Source organism: Lactuca saligna, chromosome 5, assembly GCF_052625555.1.
Source record: "Lactuca saligna cultivar CGN05327 chromosome 5, ASM5262555v1, whole genome shotgun sequence".
Lineage (NCBI taxonomy): Eukaryota > Viridiplantae > Streptophyta > Magnoliopsida > Asterales > Asteraceae > Lactuca > Lactuca saligna.
The window spans coordinates 245,409,068-245,424,404 of NC_136421.1; the positions used below are offsets into that span (position 1 = coordinate 245,409,068).

The 15,337-nt window shown below is 34.4% G+C and overlaps 1 protein-coding gene across 1 annotated transcript; it reads left to right on the forward strand.

Annotated features, from left to right (window-relative positions):
* The first annotated feature begins 13,250 nt into the window (after window positions 1–13,250).
* LOC145046472 (uncharacterized) lies at window positions 13,251–13,685 on the forward strand. The gene has a single exon (XM_078994758.1). The coding sequence runs from the start codon at window positions 13,251–13,253 to the stop codon at window positions 13,683–13,685; it is 435 nt and encodes a 144-aa protein (XP_078850884.1).
* The last annotated feature ends 1,652 nt before the right edge of the window (window positions 13,686–15,337 follow it).

Sequence of the window (15,337 nt, forward strand, 5' to 3'; positions counted from 1 at the left end):
TGTGGGTTGCTTGTGTGCCATTTAAACTTTTTATTAAAAATTGACATTTTTTAGAATTTGGATGATTGTTAAGAGAGGTTAAAACTGGTGCAATGGAAAAAATCACCTTAGCTTACATTTTAGCCATAGAAGTTATAGGTTTTTTTCTTCATTGATAACCAAATTAGCTATCTGGTATGATTATTTGCTTCCCCTGTTCTCATTCTCTAGTCTTAGCCCTAAAAGTTTGGAAGAATGAAGCTTGATCAATATGATACTGGTGTTATGTGTGTTTATGTTTATTGACTTTATTAAAAAAGAGTAATAGCACTGCTACAACTTATAAAAATAATTTGAGAAAAGAAAACAACTTCGGTTAACCCCACAAGCCATTTTCCAAGATTTAAGAGAAAATTAAAGACGGACATTGTAACCATGATATTTGCAAGTGATAACCTATGAATATGTAGGTTGCGTTCTAAAAATCTCTTTGTTGTTTGGTAGACTATGAAAATCATCTGGCCACTTGCGAAACTACCAAAATGAGTCACTTATCACATTTTCATATAAGAGACTAAGAACGTAAGAGGTCATTCCAATTTAGCAAAATGTGTCACTTATCTCATTTTCATAGCTCTACATAAAGAACCTAAGAATATAAGAGGTCATTACAATTTAGCAAAATGTTTCACTTATCACATTTTCACAGCTCTACGTAAAGAGCCTAAAAACATAAGAGGTCATTCCAATATTTCGAGCACTTCTGCAATCTTAAAATTGCATCTGTTTGCAAAAATATATTCATCTTTTTCTTCATCTCATCAATAACCTTTCCAACTTCGATGATACATTCAGATCTTAGAAGAAGATGCTTACAAACTTATAGAAGGATGTTAAAAAAAAAAGAACATGAGAAATACAATTTTAATAGGTGTTATTATACTAATCCTTCTCATTCACATAAATTATCAAATCATAAGGGTAAATGCAACATTAACTCCTTATTCACATAAAATTGTCAAATCACATAAATTATCAAATCATAAGGGTAAATGTAACATTAACTCCTTATTCATATAAAATTATCAAATCTTAAGGGTAAATGCATCCTTAACTCTAACTTCTTTTTCACATAAATTGTCAAATCATAAGGGTAAATGTATAATGATTTAAAATGATAATATATTTTTTGATTTGTATATATTTGGTCATTGAATTTATTTTTTGTTTATATTTACTCCTTCAACTTATTAAATTGTACACATTCAATCCTTATGATTGGTTATTTCAGGCTAACCGATAAAATATCTTAACAAGATAATATATTTCTCATTTTGTACACATTTAATCATTAATATTTTTGTACACATTTAATCATTGATTTTTTTTTGTACTCCTTCAATACATATAATGTTTTCTGTAAGTTTTTCTTACAACATCTTACATGGAACAATCATTAACGATGTGTTTTAGACTTTTGATGCTTATGTCCATCGCGATCTCGACTACTTGGTCGTTTAGATCATGTGTTTTGAACATCATAACTTTTTCATACTATCTCAGATTTTAACGATTTTTATATCTATATGTTTGTATTTTAATCTACTACAACTTTCGTTAAGATTACTTCCGTTAAAAAATAATATATTTTTTAATTACGATCTTTATATCCATACGTTTTTTTTATGAATGCATTTATGGATGTTTTTTTTTATTATTTTATAAAATCGTAAGTAAAAACATATTATATTTTAACGGGAGCAATCTTAACGAAAGTTATAACAGACTTAAAAAACGAACACGTAGATATAAAGATCGTTAAAATTAGATATCGTATGAAGAAGTTACGATGTTCGGAATACAAAACCTAAACCAAACCTAGGGTTGTGCATGGGTCGGTTTTGTACCCAAACCCAACCCAACCCATAAATGGTAGGTTTCTAGTTTTTAGAACCCAATAGGATTGGTTTCTGTTCGGTTCAGTTTCTTGGGTTCCAAGGTCGGTTTGGGCGGTTTTTCGGTTTCTTGGGTTCAACCCATACACTCACGGGTTTTGGGTTGTAACCCATTTTCCATAAATGAAGCAACAAGTTAGATACTTCAAAAAATAACAAAGTGAAATTAAGTACTTCAAAAAACATGAGTCTTACAACAAATAGTCCATTACAAGTTACAACTAAAGCCCGAAATAGTCTATACAACTAAAACACAATCAAGTATGGGTGGTTTCTCGGGTTGGATGAGTCGGTTTCTTGCGGCGGTTTGTCGGTTTTAAGTATGGGTCGGTTTCTCGGGTTGGATGGGTTGGTTTCTGGTTAAAAACCAAAACCGAACCTGATTTGTCGGTTTCTAAAAATATCAAACCCAAATTGTCGGTTTTGCTTCGGTTTTGGTTTTGTCGGTTTTAGTCGGTTTCTTGTTTTTTTTGGTTTAGGTTTGCTCACCCCTAGCCAAACCACAATACTTATACAGCCAAGCAGTCGAGGCCGCGATGAACATAAACATCAACAGCCCCAAACACTTCATTAATCAGGGGCAGACGTAGGATTTGGTAGTAGGTGTTGCCGGTAAGTAGAAAAAAGAAAGAAAAATATCGAAAAATATCGAAAAATATCGAAAAATTTACACTGTGTACAGAAAAAACATGATTGTCGGTGCCACTGCGGGCACCCAAAGAGAACCGTCCTTGTCATCAATGATAGTCTCATGTTAGATGTCGTGAGAAAACCTTAAATAAATCATTAATAAGTACTGAATTGATATAAAAACAAAAAATGCCTTATTTTGAAACAAAAAAAAAAAATTAAGGACTAAATGTGTACAAAAATATTAAGGACTAAATATGTACAAAATGATAAATATATTACCCTAATAAGTTATTTTTCCCGGTTAACCTGGAGTAACCAATCATAAGGACTGGATATGTACAGTTTAACAAGTTGAAGGGGTAAATGTGGACGAAAAAAAAACTTAATGACCAAATATGTACAAATCGAAAAATATATTACCCTTTTAAATCATTATCCCTAACGGTAAATGCATCCTTAAGTCATAAGGATGTACCCAAAGCTATTTTATTTTGGGTGTAGGTATAGACTTACCCTTATAATATTTGTGCATTAAAATATGTGATGAAAAAAAAAGCAAAAATCGAAAAAAAAAAAAAGAAGATAAAACTCTCAAGTCAAGAAAACTAAATGGTTGGTTAAAAAGAAAAAGAAAACTTGTGAGAAGATAATGAGAAACAAAAGAGAAAAAAGTTCCATTAGATTATCCCGAATAGCAGACCGAAGATGATTGCTAGTGTGTAGTGTTTTAGTATGATGATTTTTAATTTAATATGACGTTTTTATTTAGTGTTATGGTTTGTTTTATTCTGTATTTTAATGTAATTTATTTCTATATATGTAATACTATTACGTATTATTAGTTATATACTAATGTATACCTACCAACTTAGCTACCATCACATTAAATGTCAACTTATTATCACATTAAATAATATCCAACAACTCTACCTATTTTTTAATTTAATCTCAACATATCATCTCAACTAAATGGTTGGTAAAAAAAATTGTGAGAAGATGAAGGAAAAATGACATATAGCCATATAGGCCCTATAATGTAGCTTAATAAGGGAACAAATTACTCTTTGTCGGGTCGATTAAGTCGTTATTTTAATTTTGAAGGGGTTAGCCGGTCATTTTAAGTCCACCTCCTTCTACTAACACCACATCAGATGCTGACTGTGACTTTTGTCTAATTCCATGTCATTAATTAGTCGTCTCCTTCTTAATGTCGGTATATGCTTTATAAAAGAGCCCTTTTACATCCTTTGTTCAACACTTCATCGGTAAACCCTTTTTTATGAGCTGCTTCCGAATCCTCAAGCATGGAACCCATATTCTTACAAGTAGATGTCCACTTCCAAGGAATGTTTGCCAGAAACCCCATACGCTACACCGGTGGAATTACTCAGAGGTTTTCGGACATCGATTTCGCAGGAATGGACAAGGATGGGTGTGTTGCGTTCATCGAAAGGTTCACTGGGGAAAAGTGTGAGAAACTCTATTACTGCCAACCTGATATTGATTTTCCAAAAGGTTTCACTCTAATTTGCAATGACCCCGATTATTACGACTTCATAGCAATTGCATATGAATGTGGTGTTATACTCCTTATGTATGTATACCATTTTGGGAATAGTAACATACAGAAATGGTTGGATGAACATAAAGATGAGTTTGTTGGTAACATTGAGGAATAAGTACTTGATGGTGCAGGACTGGTTAAGGAAGTTGCATCAGGGCATCAGGATGTGGGTGACACAAACGATGAGGAAGAGAATGGCGACGATGATGACGATGAGGATGCGAATGTTGATGGTGATGACGATGACCATCAGAAGCCTCATTTTTTTTTTATAAAGGGTAATGAGATTTTGGGAGAGGTGGGTGAGAAAGCAGGTGCAGGTGAGTTTTTCGAAGAAGACATGGGTGACAATGAAGATGTTTATCCCGAATTATCAAACATTTTCAATGATAAGCTCAATTGGAAGGAGCAGGAACCTGTTTTAGGTATGAGGTTTGAGAGTCCTAAGCAATTGAAACACATGCTTTGTAAATATGTTGTCGCGAATGGTTATCAATTATGTTTTGTTAAGAGTGATACTAGACAATTACTTGTCAAATGTTGTGATGACAAATGTACTTTTAGGCTTTGGGGTTCTTGGATGAGTGAAGATAAGTCTTTCCAAATAAAATCTATTATCGGTGAGCATAATTGTGCAAATAATTTCAAATTCGGATCAATTATGACTTACAAATGGATAGGGACTCACTTTAAGCACCAATTTTATAACAATCAAAAGATGAGCGTCTGAATGCTTAGAGAGGAGGTAAAAACCGATTTTAGGATTATTGTGAGTATGAGTCAGTGTAGGAGAGCCAAGAAGTATGCATTGAGTCTAGTTGAAGGGACAATAGCTGAAAATTATGCAAGATTATGGTCATATGGTGAGGAGATTAGAAGATCAAATACTGGATCCATAGTTAAAATTTGTGTTGATTTAATGCCTGATGGTAAGAATTATTTCAGCAAAATAGACATATGTTTTTGTCAAGGGGAATTGCTTTGTGTTGTGGGTAGAGATGCTAACAATGGAATATTCCCAATTGCTTGGGTAATTGTTTCTGTGGAAAACAAAGAGAATTGGAAATGGCTCTTAGAAACTATTTCAGAAGATTTGCAATGTTGGAATGATGGTAATGGTTTGGTTCTAATTTCAGATCAACACAAGGTATGGTTCAAAACTACTGCATGTTCTAAATTTAGTTATTGCTATTCTAATTTCAAACATTAATGTGACTTATGTAGGGTTTGATTGAGGCAGTAAAAGAAGTATTTCCAGCAGCTGAACATAGATAGTGTGCTAGACATATCTATGCGAATTTTAGAAAGAGATTTAGTGGATCCAAGTTTGAAAATCTGTTTTTGAAAGCGAGCAAGGCGACAACTGAAGCACAATTTAATGTAGTTATGAAAGAGATTGGAAAATTAAATCCGAAAGCAGTTGTGCATCTTATGGATAGAGATCCAAAGACTTTGTCTTTGGCTTTTTTCAGAGTTCATAATTCTTGTGAGTCAGTAGAGAATGGTTTTTCGGAGAGTTTTAATAGTGTGATTTTGGATGTCTGGAAGAAACCAATAATAAGCATGTCAGAGGACATTTGTATATATGTGATGCAAAGGATGGTGACTATGAAACTAACCAGACAAGGATGGAATGGTTATTCTGTTTGTCCAAATATCAGAATGCGGTTGAATATGCTCCAAAATGAGCAAAAGGTTTGTACATTTATCCAATTACATTAGTACTTTACTCTTCACATCTCATGATATTTGCGGTTTTCTTTTATATATGTAGGCATTGGCTTGTCATTTCTTGTGGGGGGATGAAGTTTGAGGCAAGGAAAATGGAAGAGGCGTTTACTGTGGATGTTGAAAAAAAGGAATGCAGCTGTAGACTATGACAACTTAATGGATATGGCTGCATACAATCAGTGCCACCTTAGCCTACTTAAATTTGACACTTGGTGGTCCATATGTAGATCCAATGTACTTGGCTGCATTATACCATAATACTTACAAACAGCCAATCCATGGGATGAATGGAAAAAATATGTGGCCTTATACTGAATTGATACCCCCTTTGCCTCCATTGAAAAGAAGTATGCCAGGTAGGCTAACCATAAAGAGAAGAAGAGATGTTTCTGAATGGATGAGAAAATATACCGTCTCCAAGGCAGGGAAGAAAGTTTCTTGTAGCATATGCAAGGAGAAAGGACATAACAAGGCTACTTGAAGTAAAAGTGTAGGGACATACAAACAAAATGGAACAAAGAAACAAAAAACTATACCTACATAAGATTCTGTAAACGTTGCCACAGGAGTAGGGGATGATGAGGTAATTATAACGTCCGTAGATCCGGGCTAGTCAATTTAGAGATAACAGGGGTCAAAAATGACTTGTCGACAAAAAGATTATTTAGAATAAATAATCTTAACCAAGTTGTAGAATATGTCTCAAGGGTTCCGTACATATAAAGAGCGTCGAAATCTGAGTAATAATGAAGAAGTTATGACCTGTCGAAGTTTAGCGACAGAACCGTCACGGCACCGTGAAGACGTAAATAGTGAATTTATGATAGAGCTTCTTTTAGCCTTAGTAATCTAAATGAAAGTCGAAGAGTATGTTAACCTGAGAATATCCATAAAAAGAACGCCCAAATCTGACTTCGGATGAGGAAGTTATGATTTTTCGAAGTTTCGGCTTAGCGGTGTACAACCCGAAGTTCGAGTATTAGATCGAGCAGCTTTTAGCCGACACAACCTAAATGCGAATCGAAGATCTCGTTATTAGTAGCGTAACGATAAAAAGACGGACGAAAATGGACAACGGATGAAGAAGTTATGAGATTTTAACGGACCAATCCTGTCCCGGTCTGTTAAAAATATAACTTTAAAAATAAAGTCAAAATTAGCCGACGGAGTCTAAACGAAAGTTGTAGAGTATGTCTCCACCTACGTGTGGATATAAAGAACATCAAAAACGGAGTTTGTATGAACGAGTTACAAATTATAATAGCATATTTACGTATTAAAATAAAGTATAAATCATATATATGTACACATATATATACATATATATATATATATATATATATATATATATATATATATATATATATATATCATTAGAAAGGTATCGACGATGCGGTCATTATAAGAGTAATGTTGAGTTCTTTCGACATTAGTTTAGTACAAATATCATTAAATCCATTTAAAATAGTATTATAGAGAGGTGTTTAGTTGTTTATATAACTAAAAGGTCATTAAGTAATTATGGAGGGTAGTTTTTGAAAATTCAACTAGTATAAATAAGAGCCTTGAGCTCTCATATTTCTTGCACCATTCTCTTGATTCAAGAGTCTTTCTCTCCTTGTCCCTCGAGCATTTCGGTCCCTCGTGATTCGACTTCTCTTCTGTAGTTTTTAATATAGTAAGGTGAGCGCTGAAGCGCTGCACAGATCTTTCTTAGAAAAATCCAGCGACGAAGTTCTGCCCCTGCAGAGCCTGACTCCTAGCTAAAATTCCCTTGTAGGTAAGTTATGCTTACCCTATTTTAATATAGCTTATATTTAAAATTAATATTGTTTTTATGAACTTATAATAAATATTTGAGCGATTATTATGACTTATATAAGTGTCGTTATAATATCTTTTTAACTACTCGCGCTACGGGGAATCTGGTTTAAAGGGCCGCATAGGGTTGTTGGATTTTAGATGTGTTATACGCCAAAATGGTCCTGCCCTCCGGTGTTTTATGTCTGGCCCCTGTCTGTACATAGTGGTTGGAAAATATTGTTTAAACGCTTATATAATAATAATAGTAAGACTAATAATTAGTCACGATAAATATTAGACTAAAATCTAGTGGTAATAATACTAGGTTTCGTCGAAGAAAATTATTTTAAAGTAAACGAAGCGCTGTCCAAGTACCGAGTCACCACCTTCTCACTTGAGTGCATAGTTACTTTCATCTTACACATAGATATGAAGTATTTTATACAAATTACGTGCTACGTGTGCATATTATCTGAATACTTGTTGTCTATGTTGGATGAACGATTTTAGACATGTTTTAAATGATTTAAACTATATATGTATTAGATATCTACGATAATGTTGGGGTAAAACATGGGTAGAGGTAATAGATGGAGTATGAGTTGGATGATGAGTTGAGAGGTGAAGTAGACCGTGAGGTGAGGATGAGAGGTGGATGATGTGAGAAGCCTTTTTCCAAATGATGGCCCGTCATTTAGCAGAGTACGGATGACAACCACAGACTATTCTAGACAGTCCAGTGGAACACTAGCAAGCTTGCAACCTGTAGGTGTTGTGAACGATGTGTTCACCCGGTGTACTCTAAACCCTGGCGTCCATGCAGACTTGGTGCCTAAACCTTGGTGATCATGCAGACTTGATGCCTAAACCTTGGTGATCATGCAGACTTGGTGCCTAAACCTTGGCGATCATGCATACTTGATGCCTAAACCCTAGCGACTATGTAGACTTAGTGCTCGTTGTGTAAACCTTGGCGATCATGTAGACTTAATGCCTAACCCCTGGTGACTATGCAGACTTAGTGCCTGTTGTGTAAACCGTGGCAACGATAGACTTCGTGATGATTCCTTAGGATGATCCTTAGGAATTAATGAACGAGGAATAGTTGATTCTTAGGGTAGATCCTTAAGAGTAACGACGATAATGGGGGTGAGTAATTGGGTTGATTGTTTGGTGTTTAAACATAATAATTATATTATTATGGGTTGAAAACCCTATGTACTCACCAAGTTTCCCAACCTGACCCACTCGGTTAATTTATATCATAGGTGATGATGTGAAGTTACCTTACACTGAGAGATTAATGAGATATAGATCACTAGTGATAATGAACGTAAGTTCTGTTTATGCTTATGTTTCTGTATTGACGATGACATCCCAAATGTTTTAAAACGAATTAAAAAGACTTTTTTTCGGAAATTCTTTGATAACGTATTTATCATGTTTTACTGGGAACAAAATCCGCAACATTTTTATTAAAAGAGATACTCGGATTTTTATAAAGCATAAACAAAATCGGTTTTTTTTTGCCGTGAAAATGGAGATATCACGGTAATGGTAGATGCTATTGATGCTTTGGATAGGCCTGGAGATGAAGAGCGAATGGTGGGAGTCAATGAATGGGATGAAGGGGTGAATGTCACTGCTCGAGTTAAGCATGCTAAATCGCCTAAAATGCGAAAGAATTCATAACGAATCATTAAAGTGAAGCTTGCAAAAAATGTGGGAGGTGAAGGTAGCAATGTTGCAACGGCCATGGAGTTGGATTAAATAATTGTTTGTTATTTGTAGTGAATGTGTGTTGCAATAAACAAATGATCTTTGTATGTTCTTTTATGGTGTACTATGTTTTTTTTTTTTTTTTTTTTTTTTTTTTTTTTTTTTTTTTTTTGTGGTAAGTTGTTATATGGTATGTTATTCTTGTCCCGTGCCATGAATATTTATGGGTATTATGGGTATTTTAGCCATTACAAAGTAAATTGACCATTTATGATGTGAGGGCATTTGAGTTATTACAATTTAAATTTACCATTTTAGATGTGGGGACATTTTAATCATTAGAAATTAAATTTACTATTTTTGGATGTGGGAGCATTTTAGTTATTACAAATTATATTGACCATTTTTGGATGTGGGGGTAATTGAGTCATTAGAAATTAAATTTACCATTTTGGATGTGGGGATATTTTAGTCATTAGAAATTAAATTTACCATTTGGATGTGGGGGTAATTAAGTCATTACAAAGTAAATTGACCATTTTTAATGCAGGGATAATTAAGTCGTTGTAAAAAACAGGGTACTTGTGACTTAATCCATTCAACATGAAAAGGCCATCTTTAGAAAACTTGATTCCCTTTTTTTTTTTTTTCTTTTTTTTTTTTTTTTCCAAAAAAGGTTTGCAGAAAAGCAAATATGCTTCAATCGTGTGCAAAGGTATTTTTTTTCCTTTTCCCAAATTGCACAATTTGTGGTCCTTGCCTATGCACATAAAGAAGGTATATTCATTTTGCTTTGGTTTGTGGTCCCGTCCCAATCGATGAAACATATATAATACTCAAATGTTTCTTTCTTTCATGCACACATACAGATACGGGTGTAAGATAATTTTGTTTTAATAATAACATATTAAAACACATTTTAGCCATGGGTTTGTTTACATCACTTTCTGCTATTCCATAACCTATTACAGAGATCATACACAAAAAACTTCATCAAAAAACGATGATCATCAGCAGCCCAGGTAACACCACCACCAAATCTACACACAAACATCACAAACTAATACCAATAACCCACACAAAATCTACTACTAATATTGACACTAAACAACATAAATAACACACCAAAACACAAACCCAGGACTGAAAATGCTTCAACCTACACAACATTTTTTTTACTTAAACACCAAATACGTCACCACAGACGCAGAAACAACACTAACAATCCCAACACAATACATCAGCTTCTTACGTTTGTTGTCCTTGAAGACCATTTTCACATATGCTCCTTGCAGAGAAACGAAATGATTTTTAAGATCAACAACGACATTTTAGATATCCAACTGACCAGCACGAACGTCATCGACCTCACGGTTCATGGCATCCAAGTCTTGATCAACTATCCGACGGAGCTCACGCAACTGGTCTTGGAAGTCCTCCTGTATAAGAGACAGTTCCAGCTGGGTTTGCAGTAGATTGATCGCCATGTCTTCGTTGGTTACGCCATTCAAATGATTCTCATCCATGTGCCGGCGGTAGTTTGGAGACCAGTTGTGTTCTGCATGTCCGATCGAAGCCATTTTGGAGTAAACTTAGAGACGATATTGGGGTAATGAAGTTTGCAGATGTGCCGTTATAGGTCAAGGAAGTCTTGATTTTATATGGAGGCACTTGAACAGTCGATCCTTGCTCCTTACGATTCGCCTACAATACGACGTCGTTGCGGTTGTTCGACGCTTTAAATTCTTGCCATGTCATCGCTTACGTGTTAGGCTAGGTTTATGTGGCAATGTTAACCGGCTACAATAGGTAAAAGGGACTATATCGTTAGGTAACAAATACTTCATTCCCTTATTAAGCCACAAAATAAGTTAAGTGGCTAAATGAGTCAACCCTAGAAACATTAAAGGGCCTATACGTCATTTTCCCGAAGATGAATTAGAAACAAAAGAGAAAAAAAAATCCATTAGATTATCCCGAATCGTAGACCGAAGGTGATGGCTAGTGTGTAGCGTTTTAGTATGTCATTTTTTATTTAATATGATGTTTTTATTTAGTGTTATGGTTTGTTTTATTCGGTATTTTAATGTAATTTGTTTATATATATATAATAATAATAATAATAATAATAATAATATTATTATTATTATTATTATTATTATTATTATTATTATTATTAGTTATATACTAATGTCTACCTACCAACTTGGGTACCATCTCATAAATGTCCACCTATTATCACATTAAATAATATCCAACAACTCTACCTATTTTTTTAATTTAATCTTAACATATCATCTCAACCAACATTATTGCAAATTTTTATATAAAGAATGTAAACGAGAACATATTAATACTGAAATATATGTCTTCTTTCATTTTCTCCTCCAAAACAGTTTTCTCAAATTTCTTAGCGGTTTAAACATCCCGACAGTGACACGGTTAGAGCACGGAAGGCTTCTAATGAGATCAATGAGACTATATAATTGCCCCAATGTGTGTTACATAGCTACAATGTCAAATAAAATAAGCATCTATATTTTAGTAATTCTACATCATCTCAAAGTCATCTAATTGTTTACTTGTGCAACTACCTAAACTCAGTAACACAAATAATGACAAGTTACAAGGAGCTTAGTGAATAACATGGATAAGTTCATATATACCGACTGACAAACATTTTAGTATATCTAAATTAAAACATCAACATAACTACACCAATCATATGGTACTTAGTGAACTTGAATAACTTCTTTCTGATCGTGTTTCAAGCAAGTTATATGCAACTGTCTCCAACCGAACCAATACGAACACATCCTTATACAATATTAATATATGTACACACTTATTAGAACCAACATAAATCCTTGGTATAGGACCAATAAGAATACATCTCAAATTCGGATATCTCCTATAATAAATGAAGGTTTTTTTGCCACATGTCCTCTTCTCATTCATTTGGACACATGGCATTTTCTAGAATTTTTAAATTTTCTATTTTCCAATTGTCATTTTATTGTATTTTTCATTTATTAAATTAAAATTCCACATTTAATGTGTAATGTAATATATATGTAAAGTATTTATTAGAAAAACCTATATATGTAATGTATTCAATACATTAAAGTCTCATTAATTTTAATAATTCAAAATTTTCATATTTTTCTTATAATTCAAACTTTTCAAATTGTTAAAATTTTATATTTAATTTTTTTAATTAAACCCATTTAATACATAGGTCTCACACCTAGTATAGGAATATATCCTCAATATGGGACAAATATGGAAACATCCATAATCAGGGACCAATAAGAATACTTGCCAAATACGTGACAAATATTAATACATACCCAATTCAGAAACGATAAGAATACCCTACTCCGAGACAAATATGAATACATACTTAATTCGGGACATATAAGAATACATCCCTAATACGGGGCATATATGAATACACCTCCAATACATGGCCGATAAGAATACATCGCCAATATGGGACAAATACGGTACATCACGAATCTATGACTAATAAGAATGCATCCCATATATAGAACATATATGAATACATCTTTAATTCGGGACCGATGAGAATACATACCAAATATGGGAAAAAGATATAATATTATGATTATTAGCCATATGTATTTTAGGAAGATATTTGTATTATATTGATGTATATCTCATTCTACTTTATAGGCCCTTGTAAACCAACTTGTACACCCTATTTATAGGGATCTCTTATATTCAATACGAACAGGGGTAATTCATCCAATTATACATGCTTTCATGGTAATCAGAGTTGCATAAGCAAATCCAAATTACCTTCCCTTTAATCGCAACAACCCTTTTTTTGCTCTTTCTTCTTCATGGGAGACGCTAAGATATCCGATTCCAAGACTCCATCTCTTCACCCGGTTTATACCGTGACTAATATACAACATAAAGTTAAGGTTCTTGACGGATCGAAGGTAACCTATTCTTCATGGGTTAAGCTTTTTAAGTTACATGCAAAAGGATATGATGTTCTAGATCATATTGAAGACACACCACCTCTTGCAAAAAACTCATCAGAATACGATTCATGGACCAAGATTGATGCCATATTCCTTCACTGGATCTATGGCACCCTCTCCGATGACTTGCTTGTTCAGGTTCTTGAAAACGATACCACTGCTCGAAACGCATGGGTCAAGCTTCAAAACATGTTCACCAACAGTAAGGGCTCGCGTGCGGCAGCCCTCGAACATGAGTTTACTAATCTCAAGTTGTCTGTATGCTTATCCATGGATGAGTATTATTAAAAACTATAAGAACTAGGTGAACAACTTATAGAGGTCGACAATCCAGTGAGTGAATCTCGTTTGGTTTTACAACTCATCAGAGGATTGCCACAAGAGTATGACATGGTTGTTGCCTTTATAAATAAAAGTTCTCCCACATGGGATCAGGCTTGGGGCATGCTTCAATTGGAACAACAAATATAATCTGCTAGACAACCCTCTTAATTAGTAATGGTAGCACCGATAGCCGATAATTCCCACATTCGACCTCTTTCCAATCAACAACAATACAGGAATTATGGCCACAACAATTACGGTTAGCGAGGAAACGATCAATCATAGCCCCATCGTTGACGGAGAAGAGGACATGGACGCATCAGAAGAAACGACAACTCTGGTGGCGGAGGGCATGCATCATGACAGCCGACAGACATTGGACCTCCGATGTGGGGTTATTGGTCACCTCCAACCTGCCTATACCTACGGCTTGGCCTAGTTCTCCTACACCAAGTCTTCCACCAATAACCCAGCCTACTGCCCATGTCTCTTATCAGCAACCCAACGAGACCGTTGAACAACAGACAACCTATAATGCACTTAGCCCCACTGATCATGGAGCAGCTTTTCAAAATATGTAATTGAATCACACGGGGCAACCTTGGTACATGGATTCATTTGCTTCTTCTCATATTACCAACAATTCAGGTACCATTCAACACCCCTTACCATCATCTTTTTTTAACACCATTTTTGTTGGAAATCAACAAGTTTTACCAATTAAAGGGCCCGGTCATGTCTATCATCACATACCCACCAAAAACTATCATTTGAACAATATTCAATATTCTCCCAAAACTGTTAAGAATCTCTTATTAGTTCGAAAATTTACACGTGACAATAATATTTCTCTTGAATTTGATCCGTTTGGTTTTACTTTGAATGATCTCAAGACTGGCAAACCTCTTTTTCGCCACAATAGCACGAGGGACCTTTATCCATTCACACTACCGCAACAAGTCCTTCTCACCACTTTCGCACCAACAAAATGGCACCAACGTCTTGGCCACCTCAGAGCTCCAGTCTTAGATTTTCTTATTCGTAATTTGCTTATTGATAGCCATAAAAACCAAACTTTATCTTTATGTCATTCTTTTCAACTTTTGAATAGCAAGCGTTTACCATTTTATGAGTCAAATTTTGTCATGTATTCTCCTTTTGACATCATCCATTGTGACCTTTGGACGTCTCCGGTTACTTGCAACTCCGGGTATAAATACTACATGGTTTTGATAGATAATCACACCTAATTCGTATGGATTTATCCCCTTAAATTCAAATCTAAGACTTTCTCCAATTTTGTCAAATTTCATCGTCTTATAAACACTCAATTTAACCGAAATATAAAGGCTTTTCATTGTGATCATGGGGGTGAATTTGATAACAATAATTTCAAAACTTACTCCTACAATACCGGCCTTGTGGTCCGTTTCTCTTTCCCTCACACTTCCTCTCAAAATGGCAAGGCCAAGAGGATGATTAGTAGGCTTAACAACATGATCCGTGCTCTCCTAATCCATTCACATTTCCACCATATTTTTAGGTGGAAGCACTTCATACTAGTGCATATTTACATTTTTTTACCTTCTAAAAGATTACATTTTATAACACCAACC